The sequence below is a fragment of the Nilaparvata lugens genome, chromosome 4 (assembly GCF_014356525.2).
Source record: "Nilaparvata lugens isolate BPH chromosome 4, ASM1435652v1, whole genome shotgun sequence".
In the NCBI taxonomy this organism is placed as follows: domain Eukaryota; kingdom Metazoa; phylum Arthropoda; class Insecta; order Hemiptera; family Delphacidae; genus Nilaparvata; species Nilaparvata lugens.
The window spans coordinates 26,771,048-26,792,777 of record NC_052507.1 but is presented as its reverse complement, the minus strand read 5'-3'; the positions used below and the strand labels follow the sequence as shown (position 1 = coordinate 26,792,777).

Here is a 21,730-nt window from a genome sequence, read left to right as displayed (position 1 = left end):
TAACCGCTTCCAGCTGAATGAAAACAAGACCCAGCATAACATATGTAGTCTGTCTGATGATCAAGGCCCTGTGAAGATGCTAGGCTTTGTCTTGGGCATAAGATTAAGCTGGGCTGGCCACATTCAGCAGGTGACCAAGAGAATGTCCATAGTTTGTTTCCTGTTGTTGAAGCTTACGGAGATGTTGTTGTGACGGAGGCTTGCTTGGTTATGATGTATCATACCATTCTTCACTGACATATTGCCTACGGTCTACTCTTGTGCGGACATACAGCTAAGGTTGTGGACTTACTGAAGCTGAAAAAACGGGCTGCCCGGATAAAGACTGCAAGGGAACATCGTGCACACAGCAAACCCTTTTGTGTTAGGCTGGGTATTTTGACAGTTGTCAGCCACTTCATTCTTCTCTGCCTGATGTACATAAAAAATAATCAACAGGACTTGGAAACCCGGTCAGATGTGCATCACTACAACACCAGGCATTGAGAGCTGATTGAAATTCCCAGGGTGCATCTCCAGAGATCACGAGTATGATACAGAAGCTGCTCAGCACTAAGCTTTTTCAACAAGCTACCAGCACGGGTGAAGCAGTTGGATTCGGGTGCATTTGAGAGAGTGGTGACCAAATGCTTGAAGATCAGGGCCTATTACAATGTTCGAGAATTTCTGGACGATGATCACAGCGAAAGGCTTCGAACAAAAGTTTTTGAGGTTAGGTTTCTGAATCTTCGATTTTTTGTTCGCTGCTCTATTTGAGATTAAGTCAAAAAGAGCAACCTAAAGGAGGTTCTCAACACATATCATAATACATTTATAAATACTGTAATTATACAATAGTCACATGAAATATTAATAAATATATATATACAGTATATATAAAAACGCAGTTAGTCAAGATTACCTATGTACAAGGACCTGGGAAGAATCAAAGACAAGGAACAATAATATATCACTCCTGCAGAAACTCATCCACAGAATAGTATGGCCTTTCAAGTAACAGCCTCTTTAACATTCCTCTGAATCTTCGTAAGTCCGCCATGTCTCTAATATCCTGAGGTAATCTATTATATATTTTTGGGCCCATATATTGCGGAGATTTTTCAAACATGGCGGTTCTATGAGCAGCCACTGATAGGGAGGCTGAGTGCCTTGTATTGTAACTGTGGATTTCATTATTGCGGGTGAAGTTTGGTAGGTTTTTGTGAACGTATGAACAGATCTCCAAGATATACAGTGACGGCAGTGTAAGTATCCTGCTACTCAGGAATAGTTCTCGACAGGGATATTGGGGGGGCTTACCAAAAATAACTCTTAATGCTTTTTTCTGAGATCTAAATACTTGGATGAAGAATTTTGATCTTCCCCAAAGGGTTATGCCATACTTGAGGAAAGGAAAAAGATAACCGTAATATACCACCATTAGGGCTTTGAAGCTCAATGTGTTTTTGAGCACTCGCAGAGAGAAAATAGCCGAGTTAACCCTGGAGCATATTTTTTGAGTGTGTACTGACCAGTCCAATCTACTATCTAGTGTTACTCCTAGAAGATCAACAGCAACGCTCTGCTGGGGTACACTCAAATCGGCCAACTCATTAAAGTTTCTGGATGCAAAATGGGGGGGTTGGAAGGTAATGAACTTGGTCTTACTTGAGTTCATAGACAGACCATTTGCAGCAAACCATTTCTTGATATTCAGTAGCTCTTCCTGTGTTTGGGTGACTACAGCTCTCAAACTTGAATTAGTGATAATAGATGATGTGTCATCGGCATACTGAATAAGTGGCTTAGTAGAGCAAGATGACAGATCATTTACGTATATAATAAATAATGTGGGACCAAGAATGGAGCCCTGTGGTACACCAGCATTGATTACAGCCCATTTTGATTGATAATTTTTATTGTCATGGTTTATTAGGGTGGCCTGCATCCTCTCTTTCAAAAACGAATTGAACCACCACAGCTCCCTTCCCCGAATGCCATATTTTCTCAACTTTTCAACAAGAATATCATGATTTACGCAATCGAATGCTTTTGACAGATCGCATAGCACTCCACATACCTGCTGGGAGGCGTCTAAACTTGCCGACACAGTATTGAAAAATTTTATTAGAGCTGCTTCTGTATCAAGTCCCCTTAAGAAGCCAAATTGTGTTTTTGAGACTATATTATTCACTCTCATAAAATGAAGAATTTGTTCATTAGCTGCCTTCTCAAAAAGTTTGGAAAAGGCTGTGAGGATGGCAATGGGTCTGTAATTGTTCAAGTCCTCTTTGTCATCTTTCTTGAAAATAGGTCTTACCAGTGCATACTTCATTTTATGAGGGAACTCGCCAACAGTAAAAGACTGGTTGAGGATCCTGGACAAGGGTTCAGACAATATATCAGCAACCATCCTGAAAACTTTCACTGGAATTTCATCCCATCCAGCTGAATTTTTATTTTTAAGCGATTTAATGAGCACCTCCACTTGCTTGGGACTAAGAAGTTTAAATCTCATCCTAGAGCTGCAGTTACCTACCACGTTTCTTGTTGAAGCAAGCAGATTGTGAGTACTTCCAACACGGTTTGGAACATCGATGAAAAAACTGTTAAAATCCTCTGCTACTGAACTAGGATTGATTCTTGCTCTGGATGGGATTATACTTGCTTTATTCTTGTGCTTACCTAGCTCAAATTTCACTATGTCCCATGCGGCCTTTACTTTGTTGTTGGCTATCTCTAAGTACTTTTCATGATATTTCCTTTTGGCAAGTTTAATGACACTTTTGAATATTCTATTATACGATCTGTAATAATTTTTAAAGTTTTGATCCTGTGTTTCCATGTACAGTTTATGTAATTCTCTTTTCTTCCTACTTGACGTTACAATTCCAGCAGTAATCCAACCCTTTCTATTATTTTGTTTTATAGAAATGGCACAGAATGTTTCATTGAATATAGGCAGAAATTTTCCTAGAAAGCAATCAAAGTTCTCATTGAAATCCCAATTTACAACAGAGAGCTTGTCTCTGAATACCTTGAAGTTGTTAATAGAGAAGTTTCTCATTTTCACACTTTTTCGAACTTTTGACTCAGGTGTGACTCTCTCTGACATGGGTAAAAACAACCCCTTATGGTCAGAGAACCCCATGCTGAGGACAATTCCGTTGCTGACTTCCACATCATTTTTAGAAAAGATATTGTCGATGCAGGTAGCAGAAATTGATGTTACTCTGGTTGGGGTGTTGAAATTGGGGGATAAGGCATATGATGCAAAAATGTCAACCAAAGTTTTAGCATCATCGCTGTCACCAAGCAAGTCCACATTGAAATCCGCTGCAAAAAAGACGTTTTCATACCTGACTCCAACACCAATGTGATGGAGGAAAGAGTCAAGTATTTCAAAAAATTCTCCTACATGCTCTTGTCTGGGGATCCTATAGAGGGATATTATTAGTACCTTAGGTCTGGTAAGCTCAATGCACGATGCCTCAAATACCTTTTCTTTATTAAATACATGTAAATCACCTCTAACTTTATATTTAACATCATTTCTCACGAGGATTGCTGAGCCGCCATGATTATCTACTGCCCTAGAGAAACTATCAGCACAAGAGAAACCAGGAATCGAGTTAAGTAGGCTGACATTTGAAGTGTTCAACCAGTGTTCATTAAGACATATTATGGGAATGAGTGTGTGGAATTCAGAAAGGAAGACTTGCAGATCATTTCTATTGCTTCTCATTCCACGGATATTGATATGTAGCAGATAAGGAATATCCTTCTTCAAGCTACTTGATGTGTCCCTGGGTTGCGGACCACTCAGGTGAGAGATCATGCCACTGCGCCCCCTCTCAGCCACTTCATTAAAAAAGTCTCCCTTACAGCAGTATTTCTGAATGGCACCCTATCTCTGATCAATTCTGAAAATCTGTTACACAAAATGTGTTTTCCTGACTTGTTTAAGTGTAGTCCATGCCTTGTGAAACCTCCCCTACTTAATCTCTCATTAATGAAGCAGATTCCCAGGTTTTTGACATTCTTTCTTTCAATTGTGTTTATATATTTATGGATGAAATCATTTGCCCTGTCTATTGCCATGTTCAGTTCGGGTTTGTCAAATCGATTAGGAATGGTGGTCACAATCAAGTTGGTTCTTAGACTGATAGGGATCAGGTAATCCAAATTCTCTCTAAACCGGTCGAAGTTTTGGGATTCAGTGTCGTCAATGTCATTTGTACCTCCCATTACTATCAAGTAGTCCTTGGGTCCAAAATTTGATGTTTGTTTGTCCGCTCCATTTATCACCTGGCCAAACGTAGCATTTGGCTTATAAAAGACTTGTACATCAGAATTAGGGATTCGAGCTTTGACAATTTCACAGATATCGCGTCCATGACTATCAGCTAAGATAAGGATTTTGTTTTTTTCATTTTTTACTCGCTTTTTTTTCTCAGTTCTCGGTTCATCTTCCAGGTGTTCCTGCTCTGCAAAAATCGTTTTGTTCGGTTTTCCGATTGGTTTTGTTGTTTTCGGTGAAATGCTATCAATGCAATTATTATCGTTGGATGATGCGTCTGATATGGAGTCAGCCAATGAATTGTTTAGTATACTATAATAATTTTTTGTTGCAGTGATCATGGGATTAATGGCTTTGTAATTAGTAGCTGTGTCACCAGGAGAGTAGAAACCTCGGAGATTCTTTACCTCTATCTCGAATGATTTATTTTCGCTCCTCAAGGCAGTATTCTCAGCCTCCAAAACCTCAATGCTTATTTTCATCTGCTCTATCAACGTTTTATTCTCCATCAATTCCTTGTCAACATCGATTGAATGATCCACTACATCGCTCCATTGCTGTTTGAGTGTAGTTAAATCCTCCTTCAGTTTACTGTTTTCTTTTCTCAACAATACAATAGTTTCATCGTGATCGTCACATGAATGGCTTAAATCAGAATTCAAAGGAGGCGCAGATAAGTTCGGGGTGCTATGTAATTTAGATTCATTGAACATATTGGGAATGGCCGAGAAAATTTCAGCAGTGTCATTGAATGACTTTTCTAAAGCTACGACATTATCAGTAACCAGGCTACCTACTGAGTCATTCAAAGACAACTTAGATCCATTGGCAGTAGCATTCGGTGGATGATTATGGATAATTGTCAGATTTGACTCTAGAAAGTATGCGTGATCTGTTTTTACTGTACAAATGCACTTCTTATTCAGACAACGCCAAACTATATGACCCTGGGGTGTAGTTCTAGATTTCCTGAATTTATATCCATTATAAATCACCGCCAAGTTTCCCGTACTAGTTGTCGTCATTTGTAGCTTCATATCAAGTGCAAAAAAAAACCTCTAACCAGATCAGAATGAAATTAGTATGGAAATTAAAAAGCCGTAATTCCAATAGCAGTACGGAATCAGAAGAGATGAAAAATTATTGCTTACGTTAAGAAAATATAAATTCAAATGAATGGGAAAATTCGTGAAAAAATTATAAAATGTAAATCATTATTAAAAATATTTATGCTTAGTGATAGGAAAGAAATTATTTACTCGGATTTATTTTATTTTTCTTTTATATATTTTTTCAAAACATTCAATATCTTGTTAATTTTAAAATGTTCCTTCATGGTCTTCTAATATTTATATAGTAAAATATGGCCAAGAAATTGCTTGTTACTTCTGTTATTCTCATAATAGTTCAAGCAATTTTTTACTTCTTTTATCTTCTCAACAGTCCGGTATCGGGGAAAAACAAATGATTCACGTTGTTTTACAGTAGTAATATAATAGTTCCCATAGAGGCATCTTTCCAGATTTTTTGAAAATTTCAAGGACTATTCCAGTCTACTAGAAGGGTGATCACCAGAGCCTAAACAGCTTCAGACCAATATCAATGACACCAATTTTTGGAAATGTAATTGAAGCAATCATGAAGCCCCAACTTGAGAACTTCTTTGAGAGTCCTGATCTCTTTTCAGCATACAGTTTGGATTGAGAAGGGGGAGGTCGTCGAGTAGCTGAGCAGATTGATTCTGTATTTTAGGATGGTGAGTCTGTGTCAGTATCTCTGTGTGACCTGAGCAGAGACTTTGATTTTGTTGATCACAACATCCTGATCAATAAACTCCAATACTATGGGGTAGTGGACTCTGCTCTATCCATCTTGGACTATTACCTGACTGGGAGGGCACAGACGGTTCCTCTCCACTCCCTGAGAATCTTTCAGTGCCTCAGGGTCCAATATTTGGGTTAATACTCTTCATAATAATGCTCAATGACTTGGACAGCAACGGCTCGACTCTCTTGTTTGCGGATGATCCCTACTGTCATCAGGTGCAGACATTCAGCAGGTGTTGGATATGTTAGCGGAACATCTGCAGTCGTCAACCCTTTAAGATTAACCGCTTCCAGCTGAATGAAAACAAGACCCAGCATAACATATGTAGTCTGTCTGGTGATCAAGGCCCTGTGAAGTTGCTAGGCTTTGTCTTGGGCATAAGATTAAGCTGGGCTGGCCACATTCAGCAGGTGACCAAGAGAATGTCCATAGTTTGTTTCCTGTTGTTGAAGCTTACGGAGCTGTTGTTGTGACGGAGGCTTGCTTGGTCATGATGTATCATACCATTCTTCACTGACATATTGCCTACGGTCTACTCTTGTGCGGACATACAGCTAAGGTTGTGGACTTACTGAAGCTGAAAAAACGGGCTGCCCGGATAAAGACTGCAAGTGAACATCGTGCACACAGCAAACCCTTTTGTGTTAGGCTGGGTATTTTGACAGTTGTCAGCCACTTCATTCTTCTCTGCCTGATGTACATAAAAAAGAATCAACAGGACTTGGAAACCCGGTCAGATGTGCATCACTACAACACCAGGCATTGAGAGCTGATTGAAATTCCCAGGGTGCACCTCCAGAGATCACGAGTATGATACAGAAGCTGCTCAGCACTAAGCTTTTTCAACAAGCTACCAGCACGGGTGAAGCAGTTGGATTCGGGTGCATTTGAGAGAGTGGTGACCAAATGCTTGAAGATCAGGGCCTAGTACAATGTTCGAGAATTTCTGGACGATGATCACAGCGAAAGGCTTCGAACAAAAGTTTTTGAGGTTAGGTTTCTGAATCTTCGATTTTTTGTTCGCTGCTCTATTTGAGATTAAATCATTTTAGTATCATGATAATTTGAAATTTTCCAGTGGTTTATTATTATTTCTATTCAATTCAATTGAATTTATTTCACCAAAAACACAAAAACAACACTAAGTTGTGACAGTTAGAAAAAAATATTCTAAATAGGCTATCTATATCAACTATCTGTAAAATTCGGCTGGAGGGGAAGAACTACTGGCATAAGTGAAACACTTGTTCGCCAGTAGGAGTAGAGACTTATCAACTGTTTCCAAATCTTGAGCTAATAATTTAAAATGGAATTTTTTATGCAAACAATAGAAAGTATATGTAATATACTTAAAATAAGTAATTACTTGAAGAAAGTAACTTAAAATAAATTCTATCGATTGTGAATTAATCCTGACAATAATAAATAGTTTCAAAAGTTGAAAAAAATTTGATCTCATACAATATTAAGATGGAAATAATAGTTGTGAAGTATCCAGTTTTTAATATTTATTGGAGCAAACTAGGTTTGCCGATGAGCTCGTTCGGGATGCAGTTCACAATCTTTGGAGCGATGTATACCAGCTGCTCACGAATGACTGTTAAATTAGAATCATAAGTAACATATCTATGTAAATTTTATCTTGTTTAATGAGTTACATTAATTCTTGAAAATGATCTTCTATGTTTATTGAAATATTTAAATATGCTATGCACATAGATTTGATGGATTGACATAACTCTCAGGTCACTGAATGCAATTATTGACGGGAACAATATGGGTTTATTTAATATGGTTTTTATTATCATTCTCTGGACAATGAATAGTGGTAACAAAAGACTGTCATAAGTTATTGTTTATTTCATGTTAGAATCCTCTCGCTGGTGACAAAACATGCATGTCCTACCGTTAGTGGCCAGCCTAATTTTATCTGGCTAATTTGCCATCAAGCTGAAGAGCAAGGCTTTAAATGTTGAAACCAAGTGTGAATGAAATTGAGGGTGGGATCACAAGCTACATTTTGATAATTTGTTTTTTCAATTTTATTTTCTCTCAACCACAACATGAATCTGCGTAACCATAGAGAAAATATATCACATGAATATATGGTATAGGGCGTTCATGTTCCAATTTTTAATATTATCTCTAGCCGATAGTCCTAGTAGTTTTTTTTCGTGAAGCTATGTAACTCTGGTAGTCTCTTATACTGTGCCGTTCATCTCACACTCTCACCCCCAACAAACAGTAATAATAGACCGTAATCGACAGTAATCGGCTTGAGTTAACAAAATATCAGCTTGAAATTTGGAACATCAACTACTTATACCATAGGATATCTTCTTATGCTATATTTTCTCTATGGCGTAACCTGAAACTGATGATGGCATTCCTATGTAATTTGATATTGGTATTCTTTGTAATCCAATTGAATTTAAGCTAATTGAGTGGTTTGTGTGGTTGCCAGCACTGCTGCAGCATGGCGCCGATCCGTGTGTGAGGAACAGCGAGGGCAAGACAGCGGTGGAGGTGAGCGAGGGTGAAGGTGGCGGAGGGGTGCGGGGGGTGCTGACAGGGGAGCACCGCAAGGAGGAGTTGTTGGAGGCTGCCCGTGCGGGCGCCGAGGACCGGTTGCTGCTGCAGCTGTTGACGCCGATCAACGTCAACTGCCACGCGTCCGACGGCCGTCGATCCACGCCGCTGCATCTGGCCGCTGGCTACAACCGCAACCGCGTCGTCCAACTGTTGCTACAGCACGGCGCTGATGTTCATGCCAAGGACAAGGGGTAAGCAGAACATTCTTTATAGATCAACTATTTATTATTCTGCGTCTTGCTGTAGCTTGGGGCGATGTTCATACATAGTTACAGATGTTTTATTGCAGGGAAATAGCTATTGATGCATTTTCTATTGCATTGTGACTGTAGTTATTGGAATGTAGTAATCGGTTTGCAGTCCTTGTACTCTGATGTGTTCGATTGTAATGATTTTTAACTTCTATCATTTCACTCATTTCTCTGATTTTAAACTCTTTATCACTGATTTTCATAAATCGTTGTTTAATTAACTCAATTTCATAAATTTTAAATTAAAAACAATTTCTTGAATTTCGTGATTCAAAGTACCTATCACCAATATCTGATTTAAATCTATAGCTTATTTGTACTACAAAATTAACACGTGTACTGTACCATCCCGAAAATAAGCTATAATGTCGCGGGATGTTAGTATGGAAGCAACCCATTGAAAAGTTAATTTTTAATTTCACTTAATAATAATGACTTGATAACGATGGCGTTATTACAAAATAAAGACGTAAAATAATTCACTTTGAACAAGTGACTCCATGAAGGGCAATGGAGTGATGTGGCTGGTGATGAAAAACTACAAATTAAGAAATAATTCATTTCATTCTATTTTTACAAATATATTGAAAATGATGATGATGATGATGATATTGAAAGAAACTGTAGAATGTGAATATATTAATTTGGGAAATGAAACATTCAGTAGTTGTAATTATTGTAGGTATGGGTCAAGTTAGATGATGCTCGTGTTTCAGCGGACTTGTGCCACTGCACAATGCGTGCTCATATGGGCACCTGGAAGTGACTGAGATGCTGATCAAGGCGGGAGCCAACGTGAACGCAATGGACCTGTGGCAGTTCACGCCGCTGCATGAGGCTGCGTCCAAGTCACGCTCTGAAGTGTGCTCGCTGCTGTTGTCACAGGGCGCTGATCCCACGCTGCTCAACTGCCACTCCAAGTCGGCCATAGATGTGGCGCCCACTCGCGAACTCCAGGTAAGGATCGATGTATAGGAAATATCAATATTTTGTATTGATAAATCAGTTGAATATATAGATTTTTTTGTATTGATATATCGATATTTTCTATTTTCAAAAACTGAAAGACCAATATTTATCATGTGAGAATGCATTCATGTTTATTAGGTACTTGATCTCTACGATAATCATGATCCTTTTTGGGATGAAGTACAAATATAGGTTGCCTTCATCTATCATATAAGCATCCGTAATGTGGATTATAGAGCCCTTACTGGTCATTAGGGTATTTCAGGTTGTAGGGCCCAGCACAGAAAGAGCGATCTGTGAGTAGAATTTATCAGGAAGAAATATAAATACTAGTCTAGATATCCATTAAGATACTATAGATTTATTAACTTTGGGAGAAATATGAATGAAATATACCCATTGCATCCCAGATGCAAGTTATCGGGATATCTGTGTGGCCAGGCCCTTAAATGGTAATATTCAGAATTATTCAATCATTTTTGAATTAGGATTTTTGTCATTGTAGTTGACATAACACACGTCGGATCATCAGAGCGCTGAATTTGGGATCCAATTCCGGAATATAGACGCTTGGGACAGGAGTGTCCACCTGCCGCACCAGGATATCTATATCACCATAGAGAAAGATATCATAAACGGCTCAAGTATACGGGCCACGAAAGAAAAATTCCAAATCTATTTATGTGAAAAACACATGCAGCCTTGATTCACAGACCAAAAGTCAACTCACTCTTGTTTCTATAGCATGGAGCTAAAACCCATAATATTGCCTTCACGAAACGTGATAAAACACATGTTTCATCTTTGTACATTGGAGATCTTCTCGCTTTATCAATTATATTTAATAATTAAATCCGCGACCAGATTTCCAATTCACAAAATAATATTTCAAAAATTGAATAGGTTCTGATGTCATGTATGACAAAAGGTATAGGGCGTTTTTGTTTCAAATTTCACTGTCAACTCAAGCCGATAGTCCAAGACAAGTAGTTATTTTTCGTGAAGCTATGTGACTCTGTCATAGCAGTATGTTCCGTTTTTACACTCACCCAAACAATACAGTAATAATAGACAGTTGTCAACAGTAATCGACTTGAGATAACAAAAAATTGACCTGAAATTTGGAACATAAACGACCTATACCATGGAATAACTTCTTATGCTATCTTTTCTCTCTAAATGTTGTGACTTTGTATTGTGTTTGACAGTATTTGTATTCTGAGTGTTGTTTTGTTATTGTATTATATTAATTTGACTCGCCTGTATGTCAAATTGTGACATCCTGTTTCTTGGGCTAATAAAATGTATTCTTATTCTTATGGTATTACTTATTGCACATGTGTATTTACCACTATATCAAACCTCCAATATATCGGAAATATCGATATTTTGGTTTAGATATGTCGATATTTATATATAGATTTTCCTTATTCGATATCTTTTGCTATTGATATGCTGCATCCGATATATTGCATCCGATAATAATTTTGCCATGTCCAATTGCAGGAGCGTCTTGCCTACGAGTACAAGGGACACTGTCTGCTGGAGGCGTGTCGGCAGGGTGATCCTTCCCGCCTGAAGAAGTATCTCTCGGCTGACGTGCTCAACTTCAAGCATCCCTACACTGGTGACACTGCTCTCCATTGTGCCGTTGCGTCTCCCTACCCCAAACGGAAGCAAATCGTCGAAACTCTCATCAGAAAAGGTATACGTGGTTTTCATCTAGCATTATTATTATTATCACAATCTAACTAATTAACTAGACCTGCATCGTTAACATGCCTTGATCACCTCTTTGTAAGATCCAGTCCACTTTTAGAGTATCAAAGTGCATTGTTCACAACCGACATTACTGATCACAGCACTTTAGGCGTCATGTTTAAAAAATCAAAGATAAGAGATAGTACTCAGCAAGATAGAAATGGAGATCAGTTAGTGGTAAATGAAAAAATATGCTTTATGAAATTGAATGATAAATTAAATCTTTGTGACTGGTCAATAGTTTACAATGCACCAAGTGTTGATAGTGCTTGGAATGAATTCTTAAAAATCATAGAGGAATGTAGGAGTGGTTCTGTGGTCACTACGCATGTCAATTCTTTAACTAGAGCAAAAAATATTAGTCCTTGGATAACGAGTAATATTCATAGGCGATTGCTAAAAAGAAATAAACTATACCACAAAGTTAAAAATCGTCCTAAAGTTGAAAAATTATTTTAACGCCTTTAAACTCAAGTTAGCTGACGACATAAAAACTACAAAGATAAACTACTACAGTCAATTATTTGAGAAAAATCATAATAACAAAACTGCTCAGTGGGGAATAATCAATGATATAATAGGTAGAAAAAGAAAGAATAAAACTTTTGAAAGTATCTATACAATGAATAACAATACTGTTGTTACTGATTCACCGACTATTGCCAAGGAGTTTAATGAATATTTTATAAGTGTTCCCAATAATGTCAGGGATGACCTACTTAGGAATATAAACCCGAATCATCAATTCTCACTAGAAGATTACAATAGGGTTTTTAAATACAATATCTCTGAAAATTCTATCTTCTTACACCCTGCTACGGAAGAAGAAATTCTCCAACTGATTAGATTAATGCCCTCAAAAAGATCGACAGGATATGACTCACTCACAAGCGATATTTTGAAACACATTATTCCTATTATACTGCCTATTTTATGTTACCTGTGTAATGTTAGTTTGTCGCAAGGAGTATCCCCACAAGTCTTGAAAAGAGCAGTGGTGGTACCAGTTTTCAAAGGTGGAGATAAATTACTATTGAATAATTATAGACCCATAGCGCTGCTCTCTATCTTTTCTAAAATATTAGAGAAACTGATGAAAACAAGATTATTGAAATTCCTGAATAGGTATGAATTTTTTAGTAAAAACCAATACGGCTTCCGTGAAGGTTTTGATACTGAGCGTGCACTAGTCGACTTTATGAGAATTATATATAATAATGTAAACGATGGGTTGAATGTAAATGCTTTATTTTTAGATGTAAAAAAAGCTTTGATACGGTTGAGCATGGTCTTCTATTAAATAAGTTAGAATCTACAGGGGTAAGGGGCGTGGCCCTACAATGGTTAAATCTTTTTTAAATGATAGAGTTCAATGTACAAAAATTAATAATACCTGTAGTTCTTTTTCAACAGTAACTTCAGGACTTCCACAGGGATCAGTTCTTTCAGCTATTCTCTTTATAATTTTTGTAAACGACCTATGTGATGCCAATTGAAATGGAAAAATATTTTGTTATGCAGATGACACTGTATTAGTTAGTTCAGGGAAATCATGGGAGGAACTGTACAATAGAGTAAACCATGACTGTAAATTTCTTCAACAATGGTATCTTGGAAATAGATTAGCAATCAATGTCGAAAAAAACAAATTTATTAATTTCTCTTTGCGCGCACCAAAAATTCACAATCAACCTATTATTTTCCATCTAAATAGCTGTACATATGACTTATTATGCCAATGTCCTCCTATAGAGCAGGTCGAAGAGATTAAATACCTTGGTATTTTTATTGATTCAGCCTTAAATTGGAAAACACATATATCTAATCTCAAGAAAAGTATCAATACCTATCTTTGTAAATTCTATCACTTGAGAGAGCTGTGTGATACAAACACACTACGCACAGTATATTATGCCTTAATAAATTCAAAATTAGAATACGGCATTGTATGTTGGGGTGGAGCTGCAAAAGTGCACTTTAGTCCACTACACAAATTGCAAAAACATTTCATCAGACTAATACTATTCAAAAATCGAAGAGAGAATTCGTTTCCCTTATACAAGAGATTACGTATTCTCCCAATTCGCCATCTTTTTGTTTTCAAAGTCTTAAGAATTTTCTTTATGCGAAGTGGAAACGATGGATTTTTTAGGCCCAGCTTTTCTGAAAGAAGAAGACTTGACCTGGTATCAAGACTACCAAGAATAAATTTTAGCTTCTTTTCTAAATCTTTTGTATACCTAGGCCCAAAACTCTTCAACGCTATACCACATGCTGGTAGAAGAACTAGAACTTGGAAAGAATTCTCAACAATAATTAAAGACTGGCTATTCCAATATCAAGATATAGAAAACTTTTTTCAATTCTATCCTGAAAATCATACACTGTTTCAGCTACCGGTACAGTGCCATGTATTTATACTCCATAAATTCCCAAACATTTTGTACTTTGTGATTTATATTTCCACTTAGCTCATATTTTTCTTATTAAGTTATAGTATTGTTTTAATATTACAAAATTCAACACTGCGCTTCTGCTTTGTTTTTCTAAATAAATTTTTATAGCTGTTCTTGCACATTATATGCACATTTGTACCGCAATGGCCGAAAATAATTTGCCTAGATTTTTTGAAATAGCAACTATATAATATTCGAAATATGTAATTATAATATATGATACTGGCAGCGCCTATAAACAATTGCTGTCAGTTTAATTCTAAGATAAAATATTGTAATTTTTTGTTTGTATAAGAAAAAGGAGAATAAATTTCATTTTCATTTTCATAATATTGCCTTCACGAAACGTGATAAAACACATGTTTCATCTTTGTACATTGGAGATCTTCTCGCTTTATCAATTATATTTAATAATTAAATCCGCGACCAGATTTCCAATTCACAAAATAATATTTCAAAAATTGAATAGGTTCTGATGTCATGTATGACAAAAGGTATAGGGCGTTCATGTTCCAATTTTTAATATTATCTCTAGCCGATAGTCCTAGTAGTTCTTTTTCGTGAAGCTATGTAACTCTGGTAGTCTCTTATACTGTGCCGTTCATCTCACACTCACCCCCAACAAACAGTAATAATAGACCGTAATCGACAGTAATCGTCTTGAGTTAACAAAATATCAGCTTGAAATTTGGAACATCAACTACTTATACCATAGGATATCTTCTTATGCTATATTTTCTCTATGGCGTAACCTAAAACTGATGATGGCAATCCTATGTAATTTGATATTGGTATTCTTTGTAATCCAATTGAATTTAAGCTAATTGAGTGGTTTGTGTGGTTGCCAGCACTGCTGCAGCATGGCGCCGATCCGTGTGTGAGGAACAGCGAGGGCAAGACAGCGGTGGAGGTGAGCGAGGGTGAAGGTGGCGGAGGGGTGCGGGGGGTGCTGACAGGGGAGCACCGCAAGGAGGAGTTGTTGGAGGCTGCCCGTGCGGGCGCCGAGGACCGGTTGCTGCTGCAGCTGTTGACGCCGATCAACGTCAACTGCCACGCGTCCGACGGCCGTCGATCCACGCCGCTGCATCTGGCCGCTGGCTACAACCGCAACCGCGTCGTCCAACTGTTGCTACAGCACGGCGCTGATGTTCATGCCAAGGACAAGGGGTAAGCAGAACATTCTTTATAGATCAACTATTTATTATTCTGCGTCTTGCTGTAGCTTGGGGCGATGTTCATACATAGTTACAGATGTTTTATTGCAGGGAAATACATTTCTATTAATACATTTACTATTACATCTATTATTTATTATTTACATCTATTAATACATTTACTATTACATCTATTATTTATTATTTACATCTATTAATACATTTTCTATTGCATTGTGACTGTAGTTATCGGAATGTAGTAATCGGTTTGCAGTCCTTGTACTCTGATGTGTTCGATTGTAATGATTTTTAACTTCTATCATTTCACTCATTTCTCTGATTTTAAACTCTTTATCACTGATTTTCATAAATCGTTGTTTAATTAACTCAATTTCATAAATTTTAAATTAAAAACAATTTCTTGAATTTCGTGATTCAAAGTACCTATCACCAATATCTGATTTAAATCTATAGCTTATTTGTACTACAAAATTAACACGTGTACACTGTACCATCCCGAAAATAAGCTATAATGTCGCGGGATGTTAGTATGGAAGCAACCCATTGAAAAGTTAATTTTTAATTTCACTTAATAATAATGACTTGATAACGATGGCGTTATTACAAAATAAAGACGTAAAATAATTCACTTTGAACAAGTGACTCCATGAAGGGCAATGGAGTGATGTGGCTGGTGATGAAAAACTACAAATTAAGAAATAATTAATTTCATTCTATTTTTACAAATATATTGAAAATGATGATGATGATGATATTGAAAGAAACTGTAGAATGTGAATATATTAATTTGGGAAATGAAACATTCAGTAGTTGTAATTATTGTAGGTATGGGTCAAGTTAGATGATGCTCGTGTTTCAGCGGACTTGTGCCACTGCACAATGCGTGCTCATATGGGCACCTGGAAGTGACTGAGATGCTGATCAAGGCGGGAGCCAACGTGAACGCAATGGACCTGTGGCAGTTCACGCCGCTGCATGAGGCTGCGTCCAAGTCACGCTCTGAAGTGTGCTCGCTGCTGTTGTCACAGGGCGCTGATCCCACGCTGCTCAACTGCCACTCCAAGTCGGCCATAGATGTGGCGCCCACTCGCGAACTCCAGGTAAGGATCGATGTATAGGAAATATCAATATTTTGTATTGATAAATCAGTTGAATATATAGATTTTTTTGTATTGATATATCGATATTTTCTATTTTCAAAAACTGAAAGACCAATATTTATCATGTGAGAATGCATTCATGTTTATTAGGTACTTGATCTCTACGATAATCATGATCCTTTTGGGATGAAGTACAAATATAGGTTGCCTTCATCTATCATATAAGCATCCGTAATGTGGATTATAGAGCCCTTACTGGTCATTAGGGTATTTCAGGTTGTAGGGCCCAGCACAGAAAGAGCGATCTGTGAGTAGAATTTATCAGGAAGAAATATAAATACTAGTCTAGATATCCATTAAGATACTATAGATTTATTAACTTTGGGAGAAATATGAATGAAATATACCCATTGCATCCCAGATGCAAGTTATCGGGATATCTGTGTGGCCAGGCCCTTAAATGGTAATAATCAGAATTATTCAATCATTTTGAATTAGGATTTTTGTCATTGTAGTTGACATAACACACGTCGGATCATCAGAGCGCTGAATTTGGGATCCAATTCCGGAATATAGACGCTTGGGACAGGAGTGTCCACCTGCCGCACCAGGATATCTATATCACCATAGAGAAAGATATCATAAACGGCTCAAGTATACGGGCCACGAAAGAAAAATTCCAAATCTATTTATGTGAAAAACACATGCAGCCTTGATTCACAGACCATAAGTCAACTCACTCTTGTTTCTATAGCATGGAGCTAAAACCCATAATATTGCCTTCACGAAACGTGATAAAACACATGTTTCATCTTTGTACATTGGAGATCTTCTCGCTTTATCAATTATATTTAATAATTAAATCCGCGACCAGATTTCCAATTCACAAAATAATATTTCAAAAATTGAATAGGTTCTGATGTCATGTATGACAAAAGGTATAGGGCGTTTTTGTTTCAAATTTCACTGTCAACTCAAGCCGATAGTCCAAGACAAGTAGTTATTTTTCGTGAAGCTATGTGGCTCTGTCATAGCAGTATGTTCCGTTTTTACACTCACCCAAACAATACAGTAATAATAGACAGTTGTCAACAGTAATCGACTTGAGATAACAAAAATTGACCTGAAATTTGGAACATAAACGACCTATACCATGGAATAACTTCTTATGCTATCTTTTCTCTCTAAATGTTGTGACTTTGTATTGTGTTTGATAGTATTTGTATTCTGAGTGTTGTTTTGTTATTGTATTATATTAATTTGACTCGCCTGTATGTCAAAATGTGACATCCTGTTTCTTGGGCTACTAAAATGTATTCTTATTCTTATGGTATTACTTATTGCACATGTGTATTTACCACTATATCAAACCTCCAATATATCGGAAATATCGATATTTTGGTTTAGATATGTCGATATTTATATATAGATTTTCCTTATTCGATATCTTTTGCTATTGATATGCTGCATCCGATATATTGCATCCGATAATAATTTTGCCATGTCCAATTGCAGGAGCGTCTTGCCTACGAGTACAAGGGACACTGTCTGCTGGAGGCGTGTCGGCAGGGTGATCCTTCCCGCCTGAAGAAGTATCTCTCGGCTGACGTGCTCAACTTCAAGCATCCCTACACTGGTGACACTGCTCTCCATTGTGCCGTTGCGTCTCCCTACCCCAAACGGAAGCAAATCGTCGAAACTCTCATCAGAAAAGGTATACGTGGTTTTCATCTAGCATTATTATTATTATCACAATCTAACTAATTAATTAGTTGACATCATCATCATTATCGATCTCCGTCTCCAGTTGCCCGGGTGCGGTTTACGATGCCTCGCCATGTCTGTCTGTCCAAGTAGCTCCTCTCCTCCTCCAACCTCCTCCAGTCCAGTCCTCTCTCTTGGATCTCACGCCTAACCTGGTCTCGCCATCTTCTTCGTGGTCTTCCTCTAGGTCGTCTTCCCTCCACCTCTCCGTGTAGCCACACCTTCGCCGTTCTAATTAGTTGACAATATCCTAAAATTGTTTGATGGCGAGATAGCGAGGTCCTTGGTCCGGGGCATACATACATAATCATTAACATCAATATATATAAGTTTCTAAACAGTTTAAAAACAGTATAAACGTACAAACTGAATAAACATTTAAATTAAACTCTTGCTATGATGATTGAATAGAGTTGAAAACCGTGTAGCTTTCTGTTCGACAACTGCTATCAGAATGTGCCAACAGAATGAACATTTAAACTAAACTCTTACTATGATGAATACAGTTGAAAATCGTGTAACTTCCTGTTCATCAGCTCCTATAACATAACTTTCCATGCTAAGATTGTAAATATGCGATTGTACGGGCAAGCTAGATTGGCAAAAGTCTGGTTCAGGTCTCTGGTTTGTGGACTGTAGATTATTCACGAGAATTTGTTGTCAGGTAGTGTGGTGAGGTGAGATACAATCATTAGGGCTAAAAACATTCATTTCATTCATTTACAATGCAAATGACACTAATGCAATAACATTATAGAAGATAATATAATAAGGTAGTCCTTGTGCTACTTTTCTTCCAAATTTATAGGTGACAAAGTCCAAGATATGGTTAGTATTTAACGTGTACAATTTTTATAAAATTTTAGTCAAAAATAAACATGAAAACTATAAATTTTGAATTTAGATGACTTGAATTAATAAATTGATAAGTAATATTCTACTCAATTACCACTTGAAACTAATACTTTCGAGTTATTTTAAAAAATTTGGAACCATTGAAAAAACACAAACTTGTAAACATTAAAGCTCAGCTGACTATGTGAAACATGGACACAAGTATATTTTGCTACTTCAATTCAAATTCATAAGTTGGAATAAATAAAAATATCAGTACAATTTTATATTTTATTGGTGCATAAAATGTTTCTATTCATGAGTCATTTTTAAATTAAAGACATGAGAGCTATAACATTTGAAAATGGTTTGAAACATGTTATGCACTGATAAGACATTAAAAGGTACTGGATAATATATTTATTTTATTTCAACTTCTGAATTTAAGCTAGAAAAATTCTTTGAAAAAAATACTCAGAAATAGTTTATTGCCTTGTTTAGGTTGGCAGTAAATTGAGGATCGATTAATATAAACTGTTAAATACGGGCCTAAATACGATTATCATTATTGTTGTGTTTGCTTGATAGGCATACACGTGAACGAGAAGAACAAGGAGTTTCTGACGCCGCTGCACGTGGCGACCGATGTGTCGCACTGCGACATGATGGACACTCTGCTGCGACTGGGCGCCAAGGTGAACGCCCTGGACGCCTCGGGGCAGACGGCACTGCACCGCTGTGCACGCGACGACAACGTGCAAGCGTGCCGCATCCTGCTCTCCTACTCGGTCGACACTAGCATCGTGTCGTTGCAGGGCTTCACTGCGCTGCAAGTCGCCAGCGACAACGTGCACAAGATACTGCAGGAGCCTCCCGCTGTCCTCGATCTAGAGAATCAGCTGTTGGAGGCTGCCAAAGCTGGTGATTCGGAACAGGTATATATTATTTTTAATCTATATTGGATATAAATTAATATTGATTAATATTCGATAATTATTTAAATATATTAGGTTATACAGAGTTTCCCACGAAAGGTGTAACAGCCGAAGACCATGGATAGATACTTCATGAAATTTGCAACAAAAAATGTCCAGCAAAATTTCCTTATATCTATCTTAGTTTCCGAGATATATAGATTTTTCTAAATACATAAAAACAATACTTGTAGTACCCTTTATTGAAAAAAAAACTTTGAAATATTTTAACAAATATCAAAATAAAATATTTTAGTTAAAATGTTTTAAAGTTTTTTCATTAAAGGGTACTACAAGTTTTTATATTGTTTTTATTAATTTGAACAAAAGTAGCCCAAATAAGTGAAGTGTTTTTATAGATTTTTCCATATTTTTGAAAAACGTCAATAACTAGAAAACTATCAGTTTAAATTGAATTTTAAGCATATGGTTGGAAAGTGGTTTACTGCCTTGTTCAGGTTGGCAGGAAGTTGAGGATCGATTGTCAAACTAGGCAAAGCGGCACTGCTGACTCAATCAGATTTCCAGATCTTATTTTGAGCTTGATGGCACGATCTACGTAAGTCGATAAAATTCATTACTACTGAACGGCAAAGCGTTCACATCAATTGTCCAACATATCAAACAACTGCCGGCTATACAGTGCTGATATATGTAAAGTTCAACATTTTCCGTCCCCTGTGCCACCCTGTGAAAATGCAATCAGTACATACTCCTGGGAGTCAAAATTTCATGATATTCAAGTTCAAATTCATTTATTTGCATTGAAAGTAATTGCAAATGGATATCTAATGTTAGGGTATGATTACTGATATGAGTGATTTTGTTTGTTATGTTTAGGTGCAGCGACTGTTGACGGCATACCCGCACATAGTGAACTGCCGCGACCTGGACGGCCGGCACTCGACGCCGCTTCACTTTGCGGCCGGCTACAACCGCGTCGATGTTGTCGAGTTCCTGTTGGCCCACGGTGCAGACGTCCACTCCAAGGACAAGGGCGGTCTTGTGCCTCTACACAATGCCTGCTCCTACGGCCACTATGAGGTAAGTACCTCCTGATCCATTCAAATGCTCATTTATTTAAAAATTGTCTAGTTTTGTATGCGAGAGTTGAATGTAGTTTTGAAAGTATCTCGCGAGAGAGTTTTCATTTATAACTAGGAAAGATCGAAACAATTTATTTACTCAAAACTGAAGTGAGTACAAATTATGTGATGAGCACTCTTTCGTTGTTGTAACTTGTAACATTATTAATATTTAGCTACCAAATGAATTTACATTTTTCAACTTTGTACCTTGACAAGCAGCTCAAAGCATTTTATACATTCTTGAAAAACGTATGATGTTCAAGTCTCAAGTTGTTGATTTAATTTATAGGGTCAACAATTTATTCTTATCTTAATGAATAGGAAATGACAATGCTCACCGTAAAAATTGTGGGTTAGAAAAGGCTGACTTTATACCGATCTAAATATGGTATCTTACTGAGCGAAGAGAAGATAACCATTCATCTAATGTATATTTCTCCAGGTCAACGACTGCCTTGAGCCACCCCTTGTTCTCATTACAATTTCGCCTTCAATTCTAACATTTTAATTTTTCCAACAATAAGGGCTGTATTTGATTCTTTAGAACGAACTTATTACGAACTCTTTACCAAGTAAAACCAATATCAGCAACCAACTAATACGATTCTAGTTCTGGGTTCGTAAGCAACCAAGTCAATCTCAGCTGAGTAGTTTCTTGAT

At 37.2% G+C, this 21,730-nt stretch overlaps 1 protein-coding gene across 1 annotated transcript in view; it reads left to right on the top strand.

Annotated features, from left to right (window-relative positions):
• LOC111050733 (poly [ADP-ribose] polymerase tankyrase) overlaps positions 1–21,730 on the top strand; it is a 34,347-nt gene that overhangs the window by 3,185 nt on the left and 9,432 nt on the right. Inside the window, exons 3-7 of the mRNA XM_022337082.2 lie at positions 8,571–8,889; positions 9,666–9,906; positions 11,425–11,623; positions 19,597–19,943; positions 20,823–21,026. Of these exons, the coding sequence (XP_022192774.1) occupies positions 8,571–8,889; positions 9,666–9,906; positions 11,425–11,623; positions 19,597–19,943; positions 20,823–21,026 (1,310 nt within the window). The remainder of the gene's footprint in view (positions 1–8,570; positions 8,890–9,665; positions 9,907–11,424; positions 11,624–19,596; positions 19,944–20,822; positions 21,027–21,730) is intronic.